The 21,968-nt window shown below is 37.5% G+C and overlaps 1 protein-coding gene across 2 annotated transcripts in view; it reads right to left on the reverse strand.

The window, feature by feature from the left end:
* Positions 1-2,405: 2,405 nt before the first annotated feature.
* Positions 2,406-21,968, reverse strand: part of UBQLN1 (ubiquilin 1) — a 50,225-nt gene continuing 30,662 nt past the window's right edge. The window contains exons 4-11 of one of the 2 annotated variants that reach the window (XM_019628279.1): positions 18,867-19,129; positions 18,235-18,393; positions 17,828-18,062; positions 10,411-10,553; positions 7,462-7,545; positions 6,129-6,244; positions 5,702-5,870; positions 2,406-4,359 (exon numbers count right to left, since the gene is read on the reverse strand). In XM_019628279.1, coding sequence (XP_019483824.1) covers positions 4,207-4,359; positions 5,702-5,870; positions 6,129-6,244; positions 7,462-7,545; positions 10,411-10,553; positions 17,828-18,062; positions 18,235-18,393; positions 18,867-19,129 — 1,322 coding nt within the window. In that variant the 3' untranslated portion in view covers positions 2,406-4,206. The remainder of the gene's footprint in view (positions 4,360-5,701; positions 5,871-6,128; positions 6,245-7,461; positions 7,546-10,410; positions 10,554-17,827; positions 18,063-18,234; positions 18,394-18,866; positions 19,130-21,968) is intronic. The other variant, XM_019628280.1, reaches the window with a different exon arrangement.

The following is a 21,968-nucleotide window of genomic DNA, read 5'->3' on the forward strand; positions in this document are numbered from 1 at the left end:
TAACCTCGTGAAGGAAAGACAGTGCAGAGTCCCAAACAGGATGAACTCAAACAGGCCCACACGTAGACACATTATAATTAAAATGGCAAAGGTTAAAGACAGACAAAATCCTAAAAGCAGCAAGAGAAAGGCAACTAGTAACTTATAAGGGAACTCCTATAAGATTCTCAGCTAGTTTCTCAATGGAAACTTTGCAGGCCAGAAGGGATTGGCAGGAAATAGTATTCAACGTGATGAAAAGCAAGGACCTATTATTGGGTTGTTGGGAAAGTCATGACGCATTTTTGCAACAAAAAACATAGAAAAAATACATCATGACTTTTCTGACAACCCAATACAAGGCAAGACTACTCTACCCAGCAAAGCCATCATTTAAAATCGAAGGTCAGACGAAGAGCTTCTCAGACAAGAAAAAGCTAAAGGAGTTCATCACCACAAAACCAATATTACAAGGAATGAGAGGGACTTCTTCAAGATGGGGGAAAAAATAAATCAAAATTATGAATAATAAAATGTCAATAGCTACATATCTATCAACAATTACTTTCAATGTAAATGGATTGAATGGTCCAATCAAAAGACACAGGAGGGCTGAATGGATAAGAAAACAAAGCCCTTATACATGCTGACTACAAGAGACTCACTTCAGATTGAAAGATACACACAGAAAGGGGTTGAAAAAGATATTTTCTAAAAATGCAAATGAAAAAAAAAAAGCTTGGGTAACAATATTTATACCAGATAAAATAGACTTTAAAACAAAGGCTAAAAGAAGAGGCAATGAAGGACGACCCAGTAATCCCACTTTAGGTAGGGTATTTATAAGAAGAAACCCAAAACGCTACTTTGAGGGATTGTGTGCATCCATATGTTCACTGCAGCATTGTTTACAATCGCCAAGACGTGGAGGCAGCCTGGGTGTCCATTGATGAAGGAATGGATAAAGAGTAGGTAGTACATATATACAACGGAGTAGTGCTCGGCCATTGAAGGGAATGGGTTCTTGCCATCTGCAGTGGCGTGGATGGACCTGGAGAGTATGGTGCTGAGTAGAGTATGTCAGGCAGAAAGACAGATGCAATGTGATTTTACTTATGTGTGGAATCTAAAGAACAAAATTAACAAACTCACAGGTACAGAAAACATTTTGATGGTTGCCAAATGAGAGGGGGAGTGAAAGAAGGGGAAGGGATTAAGAAGTACAAATTGCTTGTTACAAAGTAGTTTGGGAGTGTAGGGTATTATAGAATAAGGGTTTATAGGCAATAATATTGTAATAACTATGTATGATGTTAGAGGGGTACTAGATTTGTTGGGGTGGTAGATGGGAGGGAGGGGATTGGGAGGCAGGTTGAAAAAGGTGAAGAGATTACGAAGTACAAATTGGTTAGTTATAAAATAGTCACGAGGATGTAAAGTAAAGCATAGGGAATACAGTCAATAATATGGTAGTAACTGTGTACAGTGCCAGGTGAGTATGAGACGAGTCAGGGGGATTGTTTCTTAAATTATACAAATGTCTAGTCACTATGCTGTACACCTGAAATCAATATAAAATAATACTGAATGTCAACTGTAATTGATAAATTTTAAAAAGGGGGGAGGGGAAGGGGACTAAGAGGTCCAAATTTCCAGGTAGAAAACAAATTAAGTCATAGGGATGTAGTGTACAGCATGGGGGATATAGTCAATTATATTGTGATAGCATGGTACAGATGGTTGCTGGACTTGTCATGGTGATCACTTCTTCAGGTATATAAATGTTGAATAACTATGGTGTATACCTGAAACTAATATAATATTGTATGTCAGCTATATTTTTAATAAAAATCTTTTAAAAAGATATCACAAATATTCCACTTGGTAAATAAAATCCTGAAATATTATTTTCACCACTCCATTCTTTATTCAATTTGTAATAACTTAATATGAGAATAGTTTAAGACTATAGTATTTTAAATGTCTTTTTAATGCTTTTGAGAATTTTAAATATTTTGAACTCCTTAAAAGATATTCAGATCTAAAGTAAAGGTATTAGAAACAACAAAAAATCATACCACTGCTGCAGCTGAAAAGGTCCTTAAGATATCATTTGGTTCAATGGACCACATGGACCTCACCGCCACTTTTACAATAAAGAAATCATAATGCCTTTACACAAAGTCAAATAACTAGTCAGGTACCCCAAAAAGTAAGCGTACCCCAGGTCATCTAATTTCCCAGTTGGCTATCTTTTTAACACATAATACAGTATATGCACATATTTTAACTAAGGAAACTTAAAAAAATAAAAAATCAAGTATGATAAAATCTGGGGTAAACCAACGCCAACAGTCTTTAAAAGACATGGTTAAAAGAAGTAAATTGAAGACTTTTTTTTCTTTCTACAAAAGAGGCAAGACAAATCAAGTGTAAAAGCTAGAGATTTATTGTTATTTTGTGATTAATAAACTGTCAAATTGGTTATGACACTATCCCACACTGTATACCACCATTCGCCAGTACAAAAGTTTTTAAGCCAGACTGAGGCATAAGGCAGAGAGCCAAGACACATATCATCCTAACCACTTCCTCTAGCCATGCCTCCACATTGACCCTGGTACATGTTTTCCTCCTGGGGAAAGTGTCATAACAATGCACGGGCTGGTGGGCAACCTGACCTCTTGACCTTTTTCTTTTTAATAGCAAGCAACTTACAGAAGTAATGTAATTCAACTTGTATTTCCCTTGATTTTATTGGTCTGAATTCATTTTAGGTTACTTTAACATTTTAATTTCCTGTTACTGTACATGAGAGACTGTAATGACCTATGAGAATACTGAACCAGAGTCAGCCAAATATATTTCTGACCCCAAAGTTTATGTTTTAATTGGTCCTAAAGGAATGTACCACCCCAACAATTTGAGAGTTAGGCAAACAAAACTTCTCTGGGGAGGAAAGAAAAAGGCTGTAGAACAGCCAAATGTACTCAACATTGTTAAAACGGCTCTTTGTTTTTCACCCCTGAATGATACTTTTTTACTACACTATATGCACGGAAATCCTAACAGAATCTTGGTTGCCAGTATTATTCAGGCTGGCCCAATCCAGGATAGATCCCCGTCCCCTCCCCCACCCTTCTCTGAGGCTCTGAAAGCACGATATTTAACTATTTCTTAATAAACTACCAAAACACTTCAGAAACAAGTAGCTCACAATTCATTTTAAATTCATGTATTGCCTGTGCATGAGAAATCTGATAAACCCAAGTAACATCAAGACACTTTCAGTGAAAGCAACATTTCAATTACAAACTGTAATGCCTGTTAAACTACCTATGGGAGAAGCTGAAAGTCCTAGGCAAATGCACTTTTGGGTTACACTACAGTGCTCCTTCAGTCTGCACAAAGATTAAGGTAAATTACAATCAATCTGTGAATGTTGAGACAATGTTACATTATGTTGTCTGTACAATTAAATGGCCTTAAAGAGATAACCAGAATCAGCTTTTCTACTGTATTTTCAACAAACTTGACTAACTGGCACTTTTGCTGAAAGATGTTTATCAAAAATGCTGTAAGATTCTACACAATTAGGAAATACTCAACTGTAAAGTATTTCCTTATCTTTACTTTTTTGGTTACAGGTGTTTTGCTCAGAAAATCTACGGCAGTATGTTTCTAGAAATGCAGTCCCGAATGTGCATACTATATTGTATACAAATAAAGCAAAACTGTCCGTAGTATAAATCTTACAGCATTTTGTTTGCAAAAATACATGCCAAAGTCACAGTAAGCTATACTGTATACCGTAAATTATAGAGCGCAAATGATTTTCTTCTTTTAATGCTTTTATTCTACATAAATTACTACCATAGGCTAATGTTTAAAAAGCAAATAAACTGGACAGATGCAGGACAAAAATCGATTCACCCAACTATAAAAGGTGACATGTTTAAAAATTTCAATAAATGCAGAAGTGTTTGATGCATGCAATAGCCTTAAATGAAAAAGCATTGATTCCCATTGTTCCACAAAAGAAATAAAACAAAAAAACATAGAGAAACCCACACATCTTACTGCACTCCACCTTAAAATGCATCATATTGGGTTTGTTTATAACAGCACTGAATTCCAAAAGTCAAAATGAAGTAAAGCAGGTATTTTAAAGATTTAAGAGCCGTTATCAAAAATAAATTACATTTTTTTCAAGATACAGAAACGCTGCTATGATGGCTGGGAGCCCAGTAACCTTTCAATAGCCGCATTGATATCACCTCCTGTTGCTATTAGCGCTTGCAAGTTTGCTTCACGGTTCAAAAACCCCATAGCACTGAGTTGTTCCAGTTGTTGCTGAAATCTAACTTCTGGATTCTGTAGCTGTTAAAGAAAAAAGTAAATAACTAAAAATCTGAGCTACAAATGCACTGGCCTCTCTGTCGAAACATTTTCAACATATCAAAAAGTCCTTTAGCACTTTATTTTGTTAAGTTTAAGTAGTCTAATTTATACCTAAACAACCATGTCAAATAGATGACGTTTAAAAAATAACTTAATAAACCTCAACCATTATTTTACACATATTTAAGAAGCTCATGAACATGCAATGAAAATTATATATGCAAATAGTTTAGAATTAGATTATTTATTTTGTAGCTATTGACCAACTGTATAATTATAAAAGCCAATGTCCTCATGTATAAAATTCTAATGAAGCTGAGAATGTGGATTCAATTTCTGCATTGGCCAAAAGTCTTCAGAAAAAAGTTCCAGTTTCAGACCCACAGACTATACTCCTAACAACTGAGCTGCATCAAATTTTTCTTCAATAATGAGGTAAAACAAAAATACATAAATGATCAATCAATCCTGATCAACCTGATAATGAAGGGGCCTGTAGATTGTTCAACTTATATTAACAACTCTGTCCAATACCCAAAATCTTTTTGTTTCTCATTAAGTCCATGAATATTTACTAAGCAAGAAGCTATGTTAGGTATTGGGGATTCAAATTCTTGCATAAGATAAAAACCTGCCGTTTTTGTATTCAGTAAGTCTAAAAAATAAACAAACACTATATTTTGCCATGCAAAAGTTTGGAGGCAACCTACTATAATAGGTTTGAACTGGCAATCATCTTTGCATAATGGCGGATTCTTAGTAAAGTCAGTAATGTTTCCAGATGCGAGAACATTATTATGAGAACACATTTTTTAGCCATATTTGTGAGGTGTATATACGTAACACAAGTTCCTAGAAGAGGTAGTAGTGGGAGGAGTGAGGGAGTCAGGATTTTCTTTTTTTTAAGTCAAAATACAAAGACTAGATAGAATACAGTTGTTCAGGAGGTATTTGGGATAAGCAAGTTTCTTATTTCTCCATGACAAACTTTTATAAAATTAACATATTTAAGATAATTTTCAAATACAGACTCCAAAAAAGACTGCTTTTTAAAGGCAACTTCTAAAAACTAAGACAAAGTTTTAGCATCTCTTCCCTAAACTGAAACGTTTCCTTTAATGTCTAATACAGTACCAAAGTACAATTTAGTACCAAAAAAAACAATTTTCGTAATGCCTGTTTCAGAATCAATATCCTTAAGATTGTGCTTTTCATTACAGTTTAAACCCTAAAAAACTGTCTCTTTTCTTTCTTTCTTTTTTTTATTTTCGGAAATTTCTAACATAAGGAATGTAAAACGTGAACAGAAAAGAATCACTACCTGAGGATTTACTCCAGCAAGAGCCTGAAGCATCTGCTGGATAAACTGCTGATGTCCAGGTTCGGTGGTTCCTGCAGTGGGACTTGGGTTTTCACTAGGGGCAGAGCTAGAGCCATTGGTTCCTGAAGAGCCTGCAGTGCTTCCTAATGCCCCGAGGCCAGGAGTAAACCTAAGGAAAGCACAAATTGGTAATAAAGCTAAATTCCTGCAAAATAGGAGGGCAGACCAGGCCAGCTGGTGTTAAATCAGTTACATTTTAACATAATATTAGCTAAGTTATACTCTTAAAATGAGAGCATTTTTTAACTTTGAAAGCTCTATCTTAAAAACAATTTCAACAAAAAAAAAGACAAAATGATATTAAGTCTGAAATTCTCAGAGAAAGTAACCGTGATGCACTTTCATAATCTTCCCCAAATAAGCCTACCCTGGGATGAGGCCGGGGGCTTCCGTTGCTAATGTCTGTAAACCCTGCTGAATCTGCAACAAGGCCTGCATTGCCCTAGGGTTTGACATTGCCGATAATGTATCAGGATTCTGCATCTAAGGAAGAAAGAAAACCGGTGGTTATGGGGGAATTACAATCAGTGAAGGTAAAATCTAAATGTTTTCTTCACTATGTTTCTGGAGAAAATCTAATACCTTACTGCTAGACACTGGTAATCCGTAATTTATTTCCCAAAATAAACACAAGCATCTCCTCTTTGACAGCAAACCTAGTGTGCAAATTGTTATTTGACCTCCCAAATCCATCATGAAAGCCAGCTTTCATAATGAAAGACAATCAGGAGCTCCTCTGGAAGCCACAACTATTCCCTTTCTCCAACAGAAGAGGAAAAGTATTATTTCTAAGCGACAACTCCAAATGCACAATTTATATAACAAGGCAGTAATATGGTGAAAGCCACATATTCTTCCTGACCAAGTGTTACCTGTTTGTTGCTGATGTAACAATTTAACCGGTAAACTACACTCTAACACAATAGTTCCAAATTTGAAGTTAATACATGTGTCCTGAGTTCAGCTTCACTACTTTCAAATATACACCACCTGACTGACCAAAAAAGATAGGCTTACATTACAATAGATCAAGGACATTAACGAACCTTGGATAATGATTTACAGGCCTGAGAATCATTTACATAATATTTAAAAGTCCTAGAACTAACTACCAGTTTCAAAACACCGAGACTGATTTCTCTTTTATCTTTTTACATAGTAAAATGCCATGGCAATCTCAAGTACTTTTTAATAATAAAGCCTTCCTTATATGACAACACTGACAATTTTAATCTTGCTAATTCCAAATTTGAGGAAATGAGATCTACCTGGTGAAAACAAGTGTTCTATTAAATTTGGAGGAATTAAAACATTACAAAGAAACCAAACCTGTAAAATAGGATAGGGTAGTTCTTTCCTGTTACTCGAGATTAGTTAACATGACACAATGAAACACTACAAAGTTAGTCAAGTGAAAGGAAATGGTTTATGGTATTAACAACGCATTCAAAATCCTAAATCCTCAAAAGCAAAAACAAAATGGTCCTTTCCTCAGAATTTATGTTTAAGAAATATAAGCAAAACGTCAGCAGTGAAATGGGGCCCAGTTAATATCAAGCTGAATTCTCTGTAAATTGACAGCATCATCAAACTCTATTCTATGTTTTGCTATCAGCCAGAGAAGAGCAAGGAAAATGTTTATCATCAAACTTTTTCAAGCAAATCATTACTGAAGATAGCTAGCATCTTTTCTTACTCACTTGTTGGAGGAAAGTTGGGAGCTGTTGTCTCATTTGTTCTTGAAGCTGAGGATTTCCAGCAAATAGGGGGTTATTCAGCATCATCTATGGGGCAAGTGTTCAAACAATTTTAACTGGAAATATCTGAAACAAGTAATGTACCTTGTTTAACAGTCTATCTTCCTCCAAGTGCCTAACCTGGCACTTAAAAGGGAGGAAGGTAGAACATGAATAAAAAAGGGAAGATACTGTCCACAAGAGGGATCTCCAGAAAAAAACAAAATCAAAGCTTCTTCTCGCTCAATGAGAATGGTGATTATGATAATGACATGCAGTATCCTAAGAAATAAAGGCAATCATTTTCTTAAGCTTTTCCTCGAACAAAGGTGAATATCTGCCCTTGAAAGAAAAACGGGAGTAACTGGCATTCACGAGGATATATTTTCTTCTACACTGACAGAATAAACATAAGCATCAATACATGACACTATACATGGCTTGCTTAGACACCGCGCGCAACACACAAGTGGCAAGCAGAGGAAATCCAGATCTGGAACCACTAAACTACCTGCCTACTACAAAACAGCTAATATTAGGTCCAGAAAAAGAACACCGCAGAACAGCAACCACCTTGCCAGAGAAATGGAGCTGGTCGGTGAAAATCAGCCCAGGACTAGCACCAGATCTCCAGGGGAAGTCATAAATACATTACGACCTGAAAGATGTAAATCCATTTAAGAACACCAAGATTAGCCTCTGGATTTCACCTCACTATCACCAGAGATGAGAAAAGCGGCATGCCCGCTAACCTTCAAATAGGTGTTAGAATTAAAAAGTCAGGGTCAGTATTAACATGATCTAGATACCTGAAAATAAAATTACAATACACAATCAGCATAACAAGAACTAGTAAACTCTCACAACTTTGAAAAACACAATTTTTTTTATCAGTTTCCCCACCAGAATGAAGAGTCAAATAACAATGCTTTACTGATAGCCTATTTACTGGCCCAAAGTTTGGGAGAATAGTTAACCATATTTGAGAGTAATTATATGTATACGGGAGGTAGAGAGAATTCCTCTCTCCCTCCTTTAGTTTACCTATTGTTGCAAAGTGGACTATTTAATTTTTTTTTAAAGTATCTAAAACAGGAGGAAGTCAGATAATGTTTTATGGATAAATAGTATGTGTTTCAAAGTGTTCAGTAAGTTCACAGTAAATAAATACCTACTTGAGATCAACAAACCTGCTTCTTTATTTGCTTCAAATACTTTTTATTATGAACATATTAATGAAGTCATCACATTTATCTTCCCAATTCATGTTATTTGAAAAAGCACGTCACCTTAAACTTATTCTTTCATAGAAAATGGTATCTCATTTGATTAGACTATTTCTCCTAACTTACCTGTTTATATAACAATAGTTTTTACACTCAGACTTTTATGAATGCCTAAAAATCAAAATCAGAACAGAGAACTACAAACTTTAATCTGCAGATAACCAGAGTACATTGTAAATGTTTCTAAACTGTCTATAATAAAAGACATTCCTTGTCAACATTTTTAAGAAATGTTGAAGAAATGTTGAGCTTTGAAGCAAGTGCTCAAGTCACTTTATAAATGTAAAATTGTTAGTAAAAATGGCTGGAAATGTGCTTGCCAAAGTCAGATTTTTAAAGATGCACATTAATTAGTCAAATATACATTTAAAAACATATAAATTGGATGACTCAATATACATATTTTCCACATTTAAATAAAAGTGCTATAATCACAGTGAAGTATGGCATTTAATAACTCAGTCTGATAATTTTCATATGAGCAAAATAATGTTTCATAAAATGTACCTACAATATACAAAATTAAAAGAGTATACAAAAATTCACCTAAAAACTTGTTCTATTTTCAATTCTACAAATGTTTAAGAGGGCAGAAGTTATTGATGAAAATTACAGCTCAAAGGTATCTGCTATATATACTTCAATCAATAAGGTTCCATACTTCAGAAAATAAAAAGCATTTCATTTGACATAATGAAGAAAGTGATTATCTTTAAAAGCTTTTGAAGTTTTGGAAATAGAAATAAACTATAAAGGAAACTATTTCAAATTCCTAACACTCTACAAAAGCCATTTTTAATAAATAGCAAATATAAATTACAGGTGATAAAGGCTTATTTTACATTCTCCAAGGATTTTCAAGTCCAATGGTTTTTTTATTTTTTATTTTTTTTTAATTTAAGTTCAATGGTTCTTAACCTAGGGGTACATCAGAATTGCCTACGGAACTTGGGGGTAGGGGGAGATCCAATGCAGTTATGTCAACGTCTCTCAGGATGGGCAAGAATCCCCCCCCCCGCCCCACTTTAATGCTCCCAAAGTGATCCTAAATGTTCAGCTAGAGTTGAGATACACTAATTTTCTTAGTTATGGTCTCTTTAGTAACAAGTTAGAAAATGAACAAAGGACCAGGATATTAACTTGGTGGGGTGGATCGACAATAGAAAAAATGAGAACATTGTTCCTACAAATCTTCCTCTGCCTTTAATAAACAATTTCAGGCTATTTTGTAACGGCCATTTTGAACATGACTATTACTCTGAATCTGTGACCTAAAAAAAAAAAAGGATTTCAAATGTATTAACACTACTGTTCTTAACCATGTTCAAGATTTATATTTCACTAAAGAAAATATATCTTTAAAAGGAAAGCAATTCAAAACTTTCCTATTCATCCCTAAATCAACACATGTAGGTAACAAAGTAAACCTGCATTTCCTTACAGCCAGTAAATGGCAGAGATGAAGCTGCAAAGAAACAAACTGTCCAAAAAAGTGGAGATGCAGCTTATCTACTTTTCAAGTGTGTTAAAGTAGCACACAAAACAAATATGCCAAAAATCACAATTATCTGATTAGGTTATTTCAATTCACACTGCACAGACCTTCTCAATACAATTACAAACTCACCTGTGCAGCAAGGTCAGGGTTCTGGCTTAGTGACTGCATCATGCTTCTCATGTAGGGGGCAGACAACATGTTTTGCATAAGTTGTGGATTTTCTGTTATTTGTTGCAACAAGCTCTGCATTCCTGGTGTGTTGAACATACTAGCTGAAAGTTTGTTTAAAACAACAACAAAAAAAAAACAACATTGTACCAAGGAAAATATATGTAAACAAAAGTGAAAGTTTTAAAACAATATATACTATGCATAATTTTAGCAGATGAGTACACATATTACTTATCAACTGAATAAGAGAATTTTAAAAACTAAGATCTCCAAAACACACCCCAACATATACCAGGCAAGGAGGGCTTATGGGTTTTAAACATTCTGGTCACATTCACAGTACAATCACATCTAATGAAAAAGTTAAGTTTTATATCCATTTAAGAAAAAAATTAGATTATGGTCAAAATTACTACTGAAAAATCCTATACACTGACGTCTGAGCCAACTCTTCCTCCAGAATCACTTAATCAGAAGCATAGTCAGCACCCAATATGCTCACACTTAAGAAAGAAGGAAGCCTGCTCACCAATGGAACAATAGATGTAGGCCTCCATCCCACTTTCACTGGACATTGGCACTCAATGAGCAAAATGACAGACACACTTAAAGTTTCAGGAACCAGACAGCATAGTGACGAAGAGTAGTGTCTGGAGCCAGGTTACCTGGGTTCAAATCTAATCTATGTAATCTTGGGCAAATTATTTGACTTCTTAATACTTCAGTTTTCCCATTTGTAAAATGGGGTAAATAGTATCGACTTCATAGGGTGGTTGTGACCATCAAATTAGTTAATAAATGTGTAAACTGCTTGTTACTATTATTCCCTAGTTTTTCTTTTGTTTTTGTTTTTGTGAAAGTTACAGCTAAATTTATGTGAATTCAACTTTCTCTGAAAACGAATTAATTTGTTCAACATATATCCAGATATGTCACTTGCTGACTACATATACTCACTCAAACGTATTTTCAAACTCGTATGTATACTTAACTCATGAGCTTTCTCAGTTCCCTTATGCTCTTATTCCATCCAATGTTTCATCAGGCTTAAAAAACATCTGACCCTTCCCACTTATCTTTCTAGTTATTATAATTTGTTTTTTAAATACTAACTTTTGTTTTTCTCCTATTTTTCTCATGTTTCAATTTTTTTTTCTACCTCCTAGAGTCCAAGAATATTATAAGACAGAGGCTGACAAACATAGCCTGAGGGGCAAATATGGCCCACAAACTGTTTCTATATAGTCCACAAGCTAAAAATGGATTTTACCTTTTTAAATGGTTAAAGAAAGTAAATATTTTGTGAAATGCAAACACTATATGAAATTCAAACTTCAGTGCCCATAAATAATATTTTATTGAAACATAGTCATGCTCACTCGTTTACTGTCTATGGCTGCTTTGCACTACCAAAAGCAGACTTGAATGGTTTCAACAGAGGCTGATGTGACACTCACTATCCTACTGCTCCACACTGCTGCTCAGCATACCACAAATCATAGTAACTCAGTTATACCTGATGCCACACAAATCATTGCAGCGTGTTCTTTTCTTTTTTAAAATTTTATTGGGGAATTGGGGAAGGGGAACAGCCAAGTTGTTGTCCTTTAATCTTAGTTGTGGAGTGTGCAGCTAGCTCAGCTCCAAGTTCAGTCATCATCCAGCCACCAGTCGGCAGCTCACGGCTGCTCAGCTTAAGGTGCCGTGTTCAATCTTAGTTGCGGGTGGGCATAGCCCACCATCCCATGCAGAAGTCAAACTGGCAACCCTGTTGTCAGCAGCACATGCTCTGACCAGCTGAGCCATCCTGCCACCTGTTGGCAGCTCAGCAGCAGCTTAGCTCAGGTGCAGCTCACTGGCCCATATGAGAATTGAACTGGCAACCCTGTTGCTCAGAGCTCACACTCTTAACCTACTGAGCCAATTAGCCAGTCCCCGTTATTTTATTTCTTTATTACCAGTGCATACCAATCATGTCAGAACAAGAAGAAAAAGGAAGAATTGAACTATGAATGTCATGCTTTTAAAGCATAGTGGAATATAAATTCTTTTATCAAATTAAACGGCAAAACGTTGTATTTATTATGCAATGACACTAAAGAATATAATATGGTTTGACACTGCTAGACTAAGCACAGTCATCACAGTACTCCCAACTCACAAAAAAGCACGTCAGAAAAATACAAAATTTAAAATGCAATATCCCATCACAGCCAAATTTCTTCACAAAAATAAAACATGAAAATAAGGCTGCAACCACAAGTTTCCAAGTGGCTTGTTAGCCAGGTAAGGAAAGCAGTATACTAATGGTGATTAATTAGCATGAGTTCATTAAATCTTGACTGCAGCAGCCAAATAAATGTGTCCTGAGAAAATAAATTTGTTTGAAACTAGCCTTTCAGGGAGGACAGCTTCTCAAGAGTTAAGGACACTGGGCTTAACATAAATAAACATTCAATTAAAAAATAATGCAAATTGGGCCGGCCGAGTGGCGCGATGGTTAAGAACTCGCTTGGGATGCCAGAGGGCCCCGGTTCGGATCCCACATATGAGGGCCAGTGACACTGCCCTCTACAGCTAAGATGCTGAACAACAGCTCAACCTGGAGCTGGGCTGCTATGAGTCGCCGGCGACGGCGTGGGCTGCAGCCCCTGTGGCAGTGGATTGCCATGGGCTACCGTGTGTAGCCAGCAGCCAGCGTGAGCGGCCAGCAGCCGCAGTGAGCGGCCGTCCAGAAGCCGGCGACTGATCTGCCTCACCCGGGAAGAGCGCAATGATGGTGCCAACTTGGGCCAGTGAAGCAACATCCTCCACAACTAGATTGAAGAACAAAACGACAGCAACTTGTCTGTTCCCCTTCCCCCAATTCCCCAGCACTGTTCCCATCCCCCCAATTCCCCAATAAAAATCTTTAAAAAAAAATAATAATAATGCAAATTGTTTTGAGTGGTATTCCTTGGTTCATGAGCTGACAGATAGATAGTATTGATACTGACCAGTTGCTGTTTATTTGAGGAGCCAATGCTAAGTTTGAAGGGACCTAAAAATTAGCCTCTATAAGCAATCTGCATGGACTAACTACAGGTAAACTATTTCAAAGTTGAAAAACACTAGTTCAGCACAACCTGAAGTAGAATTTGATGGAATGTGCTAGATCTGATGTTGTAAAAGCACATGTGAAAGAGAACAAGGAGTAGTTGGACAAATACATAAAGCTTGTAAAAATATAATGTATTTACTGACTATGGTTATTCACTGTCTTATTCATTGACAGGTACTCTGAAAAATATTTTGAACTATTATGTTATTATACCAGTAGGAGTATCAATGGTATAAACATCATTCACTTTGTGAACTAAGCCACAGTCACTTCCATGAACTTTGGTTAGAAATATCCTGACTTACACAATCAGACAGCAGCTTTATGGCTTAGCAAAGGTCAAGTTTTATTGGCAACTTTTTTAGGTTAGGGCTAAGACTGACGAGCTTCTGAACCACTCAACCACCAGTATGAAAGAAAGACTAAATGACTTTGGAAATCACCTTTTGATAGAGACTTGGTAATGTTTCTCAGTTAATTCAACCCAAAATTACAAGGCAAAGCAGCATTTACATGAGAAACTCATATAGTAGTAAAGTCATTTCAACAACTGAAATTGTTAGAATCACAAGCAATGTCAAGCTGTCTTACACATTCTTGTACTGTCAAAAGTGAAAAGATCTCCATTCCCACTAATTTGCAGTAGACACATTTTAACTCACAGTTACCATTCCAGCAACATTTTCTAGACCTCAGTGCAAGTGCAAAGAAAACTTCCACATTTCAAAGTTCATTTAACTATAATTGAGGCACTACCACCTAACATTCAATTAGAAGTGATTAATCTGCAATGACATGCTAAAAGCAAAGAATCTAATAGAATCCTGTAAGTGCTTTCCAACTGATGAATATGCTACTAAAATCATGTACTTTTGGATTGAGCACATACCATTGGCCCTCCCTATCCGCAGGTTTTGCGTCTGCGGATTCAACCTAACACGGATTGAAAATAATCAGAGAAAAAAAAAAAATCCCAGAAAGTTCCTAACAGCAAAACTTGAATGTCATGGGCCGAGCACTAGGCTGAATCAATGTGACTGAAGTGATGTATAGGCATACCCTGCCACAGCCTATATGCAAGTATAGGTTATATGCAAACACTACACCATTTTATACAAGGGACTTAAAGCATGAATGGATTTTGGTATCTGCAGAGGGTCCTGAAATCCTATATTACCAAACGACTATATTTGAATGAAATAAGTAAAATCTCATTATACTGGTTGTCGGAAAAGTCATGACTCATTTTTGCAACGAAAAACAGCAAAATACATCACGACTTTACCGACAACCCAATATATCAGTATTAATAAACACTTGGAATTGAGTTTGACAACAGGGAACTGTGTGAACACCAACTAAGCAAAACGTTATCCCTCAAAAAGAAATCCATTCCGGGCCGGATGAGTGACGCATTGGTTAAGAGCTGGCTTGGGACGCCAGCTCTGAGCAGCAGGGCCCTGGTTCGGATCCCACATGAGGACCAGTGACACTGCCCTCTACAGCTAAGATGGTGAGCAGCAGCTCGACCTGGAGTCAGGCTGCTGTGAGTCACTGGTGACGGCGTAGGCTGCAGCCCCTGCTGCAGTGGGCTGCCATAAGCTACTGTGTGTGGCTGGCAGCCAGCATGAACGGCTGGCAGCCAGTGTGAGCTGCCAAGAACCGCTATAAGCGGCCGTCCAGAGGCCAGCGACCGATCTGCCTCACCTGCGAAGAGCTCAATGATAATACCAACATGGGCCAGTGAAGCGACGTCCTCCACAACTAGATTGAAGAACAAAAGGAAAGCAACTTGTCTGTTCCCCTTATCCGATTCCCCAACGCTGTTCCCCTCCCCTAATTCCCCAGTAAAATCTTTAAAAAAAAAAGAAAAAGAAATCCATTCCTATCATTTATATATACATATGAAAAATTACATTTGTAATTCCATCAATAAAAAAACTTGTAGAAATGTTTTCTCTTGTAATGTAGTATTTTTAATTTTGCCTCTTGACCTGAAAGAGGTCCTTTACAGGAAAAATTTTCTAATCCCTGCTTTAAGATTTCTCTACCTTCTAGAATAAGTGCACACAGGGCAAAAGAGGGGTCAAGAATTCATCTTTACAGATATATATGTACACACATGTATATATCATGTGTGTATCCAACTTCAAAGAGTTGAGTAAAAATCGTACTAGTGGGGGCTAGCCAGGTGGCTCAGTTGACTAGAGCGCGAGCTGTGAGCAACAGGGTTGCTGGTTCAATTCCCACATGGGCCAGTGAGCTGTGCTCGAGCTGAGCTGCTGCTGGGCTGCCAATGGGCAGCCGGATGGCTTAGCTAGTGAGAATGTGTGCTCTTAACAACAAGGTTGCCGGTTCGACCCCTGCATGGGATGGTGGGCTGCGCCCCCACGTCCCCCCGCAACTAGATTGAAAGCAACGACTGGACTTGAAGCTGACCTTGTGCCCTTCACAACTAAGACTGAAAGACAACAACTTGACTTGGAGCTTATGGGTCCCAGAAAAGCACAATGTTTCCCTTCCCCAATTCCCCAATAAAATCTTAAAAAAAAAAATCATACTAGTGTACAAACACTAGTATGTACAATTTGTTAGGCCAGCAGAGTAAGCTCATTTTTGCTGTTTCTTGTTTTCCTCTAATGGTAACATTAACATGAAGTCTTAACCAGATCACAGCACCAAACCATTAAATAAAAAACCTGAGTAAAAAATTGCAAAACCGATTTGTTGTTAGAAAAAGTTGTTACCGTAGAAAACCACGGTGTAGTAGAAAAACCAGTCTGCATATTAGGAAATCTGATTAAAACGTTGTTCTTGTCAGCTCTAAGACCTTTAAAATGTGAATAAAGCATCTCCCTAAAAAGATTGTTAATAAAAACCAAATAAGCAGTAAGTAAAATACAGAACAGGATGATTTTTTTCTTGATTTAAAAATGGTATTACTTCAGATGTTAACTAGATTTACTGTGGCAATAATTTTGTAATACATACAGATATCGAATCATTATGTTGTATACCTGAAACTAATATATATTAAGTATACCTCAATTTAAAAATATGGCTATTACTTCAATTTTTATAAAACCTGTATTATATCCAGATACCTCATGACATCCACTATATTCTATAAAAGTATACCACTGTGACCACCAATTAGTCCCTATTCTGATTTCTTCTTTCAGTAATGAATTTTTAAAAATTCTTCACCCAGTAGGGCAGGCCGAGTGGCCCAGTTGGTTAAGAGCTCGCTCAAGAGTGAGCAACAGGGTCGCTGGTTCGATTCCCGGCCCAAGCTGAGCTGCCAGTGAGCTGCCAACAGGTGGCAGGATGGCTCAGTTAATAATAAAAAAACAACAACAACTCTTCAGCATCTCATGTTTACACTTTCTCTGCTAAGGCACAGGCATCTTTTAAAATATATTCAGTCCTTCTCATCTTAGGGAAGTGGTCCCATGCTTTCCTTTCTTCTCATGTATATGCAAAATATTATAACTAAAATCATCCCTCTGGCTACCGACTTTAGACCTAATCTTACCATGTAAATATCTGAATAGTTGAAAAAAGGATATCCATCTATGGAATCTAGTCTACACAAGGAAACGATAAGGAAACAATTAAAATTCTAACCTGTTCACACATTAGCCTCTAACAGCTTCATACAAACACAGATCTTAAACCTCACTGTGGACGATTCTGAGGTCTGAGGTTAAGACCTGGGAATTGGATTTTTAACAAACCTGGCAGGTGCTCTGATGCAGCTAGTTTAGCCCTGGTCTCAGGACTGAAGTTGAGAACCTACTGATCTAGAATACAAAACCAAACTAAAGCCAAGAAACACGTGCTGTAGTAATAAGCATACAGATGCTTATTCTGTGTTCTCTCTGAACTTCAGTTTTCCAAATGTTGAAATCAGACGATCCACCACCTACTTCTCCCAAAGCATCTTACGAAAATGTTAAAAAACAAAACTGCCTCTGGAAATCCTTAGTAACCCTTCCTACTATAATGCACACAACTGATTAATACTAATCAATTACATCTTTAAAGCTTTCTTTAAAAAAACCAAACCTTACAACATGAAAAGATAGTTCATAAATGCTACTTGTCTGTCTGTCTCTCTGTCTCTGTCTCTCTCTCTCTCACTCACTCACACACACACACACACACACACACACACACACACACACAAATACAGAGAATGACAGTGTAAGAAATGGTTTCGTTATTCAAATAAGTGAGGACAACAAAGGAAAGTGTGGGTTGTTATGAACATACCTCCTACTCCAGGCCCCAAATTCGGTGCAGCAGAACTCTGCCCAGCAGTGCCGCTGGCAGCACTACCACCAGTGCCCCCTACAGCACTGGTGCTGCCACTGGATGCTGGTGAACTCTGGGCAGTCTGTGGAGCCCACGGATTGGGTAATGGATCTCTATTTTCTGTACGGGAAGGTTGACTACCTTCACCTGAGGATGTATTGCTCACCAATGAAGCGAATGGGTTACCACCAAACTGTAATAAAAGACACAAAAATCATAAAATATAAGCTTTTATTAAATAACAGGTTATGAATTTTTTTAATGAAAACCGCATTTCTCATATAAAGGCAGCTCTCAATCACAAACACATTTATGTTAAAATAGGAGCTGCCCCTTAGCCTGAGCCTGGGAGCCAATGTTATCACCTGTTCTTGTGCAGCACTCAGCATTGGTTCCTGAATATCTGTGTACATGCGCCGTAAAGCATTGTATCCACCTGGGATGCTTTCCAGGTTGCTCAAGGCTCGGTCCTGGTTTCTCATCATTTCCTGCATCATTGCTGGATTCCTGGCAAGTTCCAATGTCTAAAGAAAAGATTTCCGTAAAAAAAGGGCACTGAAACACACATGGATTACTTTAGCTATTAACTGCCACAGCTAATTTTATAAAGTTTTCTAATTCTATGAATTATCAGTCTTCAGTACTTAAATCTGAAAATCATTTTAAACAATTCCTATTGAATTTCACCTCAAAAAACAAGCTAACATTCAAATGCTTTCAAGAAAGCACTTTGGTATAAATGAATGCCCATCTCCTAAACTGGACTCTGTTTCTTAAATCTGAAAAATAACTATTTACAAGGATCTTGAAAATATAGCAGAAAATTCAAAGTTCAAATAGTCTAAATTAGTGCTTTGTTGAGTTCTCCTGAGCAAAGATTAAGATTTCCTTTTTTATCTTAGCCATACATATATACAGGACAGCTCTTTAGGCATAAAAAATTAAGTAATCAAGTATAATTTTTTAACTAAATGAAATGGAAGAACATTCCACATACTTGTCTCATAATATCTGGATTATTTAGCATATGACTAATTTCTGGATTTCTCTGTATCAACTGCTGCATTTGTGGATTGGCCATAATTAACTGCCTCATCAGGTCAGGATTTGAAAGCATGCTCTGGACAAACGGATTCTCCATGATCTGAACCATCATTTCAGGATTGGACATAAGTTGCCGCTGCATTTGGCTTTGTAGTTCAGAGAAATTGGTAGTGTTTAAACCCAAGCTACTCAAACCTGCAAGTCCTCCAAGGCCACCTACGGGGATAAAAGGAAAAAAAGACACATAAATGAAAGTCAGAAATTTTATCATTAATGTGACTGTGCTAAAATATTAAGATGCAAAAATATTAACTGGGGCCGGCCAAGTGGAGTGTTGGTTAAGAGTTGGCTTGGGACGCCAGCTCTGAGCAGCAGGGCAGCCGGTTCAGATCCCACATGAGGGCCAGTGACACTGCCCTCTGCAGCTAAGATAGTGAACAGCAGCTCAACCTGGAGCTGGGCTGCCATGAGTCACCGGCGAAGGCGTAGGCTGCAGCCCCTGCTGCAGTGGGCTACCGTGAGCTACCGTGAGTGGCTGGCAGCCTGTATAAGCTGCCGTGAGCCACCGTCCAATGGCCGGCGACCGACTGCCTCACCTGGGAAGAGCGCAATGATAATACCAACATGGGCCAGTGTAGTGACGTCCTCCACAAACTAGACTGAAGAACAAAAGGACGGCAACTTGTCTGTTTCCCTTCCCTGAATCCCCAACGCTGTTCCCCTACCCCAATTCCCCAATAAAATCTTAAAAAAAAAAAAATTAACTGAATCAATAGTTCATTACAGAAAACCATTTTAAAGCAAAAATAGAATTCCCATTACTTTTATAAATACATGTTTAATTTCTATAATTGAAATGAGTCAGAAAAATATTCACCCCAATATTTAGGTTTAAGTAATAAAACCATCAAATATATATTTATGTGTGGTATAATACAAAAATATAAATCATGTGCCACATAAACCATTTTGGTCAACAATGGATGGCATATATGACGTTAGTCCCTTAAGATTACAATGGAGCCAAGTACTTCACATCACCACCAACCTCTGGGAAAGAGAGCGGAAGGGGCTCCATCTGAGCTCTGTAAAAAAAACTCTTGAGCAATGAGATTTAGAGAGCTTCTGGGTCGGTGAACACATCTAAATGCTATTAGAGTAACATGCTCAGAGAGAGCACAGGAAGTTCTGTACTCACCCCTAACCCTCATACCATGCCCTGTGCTTTTCTTCCATTTGTATAATTCTAATAAACTGGTGAATATAAGTATCTTCCTGAGTTCTGTGAGCCATTTTAGCAAATTACCAAGCCTGAGGAGGGGGTTGTGGGAACCCCCAATTTATAGCCTGCCGGTCAGAAGCAGAGGTGGTAGGGATTTGGATTGTTTATCTGAAGTAGAGGCAATCTTAGGGGCTGAGTCCATTAACTTGGGGGATCTGACCCTAATTCCAGGTAGGCAGTATCAGAATTGAGCGATTAGACAGTCATGAAGTATTGGAAAATTGGTTGGTGTCAGAGAAACACCCCAGAATATGCCAGCTTAAGGAAGAAAGAAATGAAAAATACTCACTGGATTACACTTCTAACAATCTTTTTGCAAAAGACTAGTTTATGTATAGCAATATGCCTATAAACTCTGGTTAGAGCAGAGTTGCTGTCAATCAAGGACAGAAAAAGCCAGGACATACAACAAAATGAAATCATGGGGAAACTTAATACAGCAATACCTTGGTTTGCAAAGATAATTCATTCTGGAAACAAACTACTCATATTGCAAGACATTGCTCGTTTACCACGTTAAAATGTATTAGAAATGTTTGCTCATCTTGCGGAATATTTGCAAACCAAGTTACTTGCAATCCAAGGTTTTACTGTAGTTCCAAGAGGATGATTAAGTGCTTATCATATAATGTTTACTTTGTAAAACTGCATAACCAACCAAATGCATTCATTCTGCACTTACTGAGTACTTTCTATATGTGCCAGACAGGGACTGTGTTGGGAATAAGGTGACAAGAAACACAGAAACACAAGAACTACCCTCAGAACTCAATCCAGTGGGAAAGACAGACAAGAAAAACAAATGCAGAGTAAGCACTTCAGTAGACAGTCACAGGTATTATGGTAAGTTAGTACCTAAGTGGGATGGCTGCTTTCCCACATGACACTTAATGAGTTTGGAGAATGAATCAGTGGCAAGAAGAAATAGTGGGGAGCGCTGGGAGATTTAATAACAGGCATAACAAATATATACAAAAAGTAGAGATACATAAGATAGTCTTGAAATTGCAAAAAAATTCAGTATGACTGGAATGGCAGATAACAGTGCTCATTAATCGTTCCATGTGCAGCTTTATATTTCTTTTGCAGCTGGATAGGCCCATGTGACTAGTTATGGCCAAAGGACTGACTGCAAGAAATGATGGGTGTCACTTCTGGCCTAAGCATAGGAGATCCAGCTTGAGACTCTGGCTGTGTCTTCTGCCATGTTCCAAGTGGTGCAACTACAAGATAACAGAATTCTCTTAGCCTGAGTCTCTGAAGACTATGTAGATGGTGGCCCCACTGAGCAGCAAAAAACAAGCAGCATGAAGGAAAGCTTTGGAGCAAGAAATTAAGCTTTGTGGTAATAAGCCACTGAGAATGGGATTATCTATTACCACAGGATAGCTTATCCTGACTAACATAACTGTTGAAATGTAGTAAGAAATGAGGATGGACAGGTAGACAAGGGCTAAATCACAGAGTCTTGAATGATTTTAAGCAGAATAGTCACTTAAGATGTTCTTATTTTAATACCAGTGTGGAAATGACTTAAACATTACAGATTTAAAAAATTGAGAACCTGCATCAAGAAAGGAGCAATCATTGCATGGGGTGGGAGAGAGAAGAGGTTATGAATCAAAAGATCTGGTGAGGGGGCCAGCCGAGTGGCGCGATGGTTAAGAACCGGCTTGGGACGCCAAAGGGCCCCGGTTCGGATCCCACATATGAGGGCCAGTGACACTGCCCTCCACAGCTAAGATGCTGAACAACAGCTCAACCTGGAGCTGG

The sequence above is a fragment of the Hipposideros armiger genome, unplaced genomic scaffold (assembly GCF_001890085.2).
Source record: "Hipposideros armiger isolate ML-2016 unplaced genomic scaffold, ASM189008v1 scaffold_777, whole genome shotgun sequence".
Taxonomy (NCBI): Eukaryota; Metazoa; Chordata; class Mammalia; order Chiroptera; family Hipposideridae; genus Hipposideros; species Hipposideros armiger.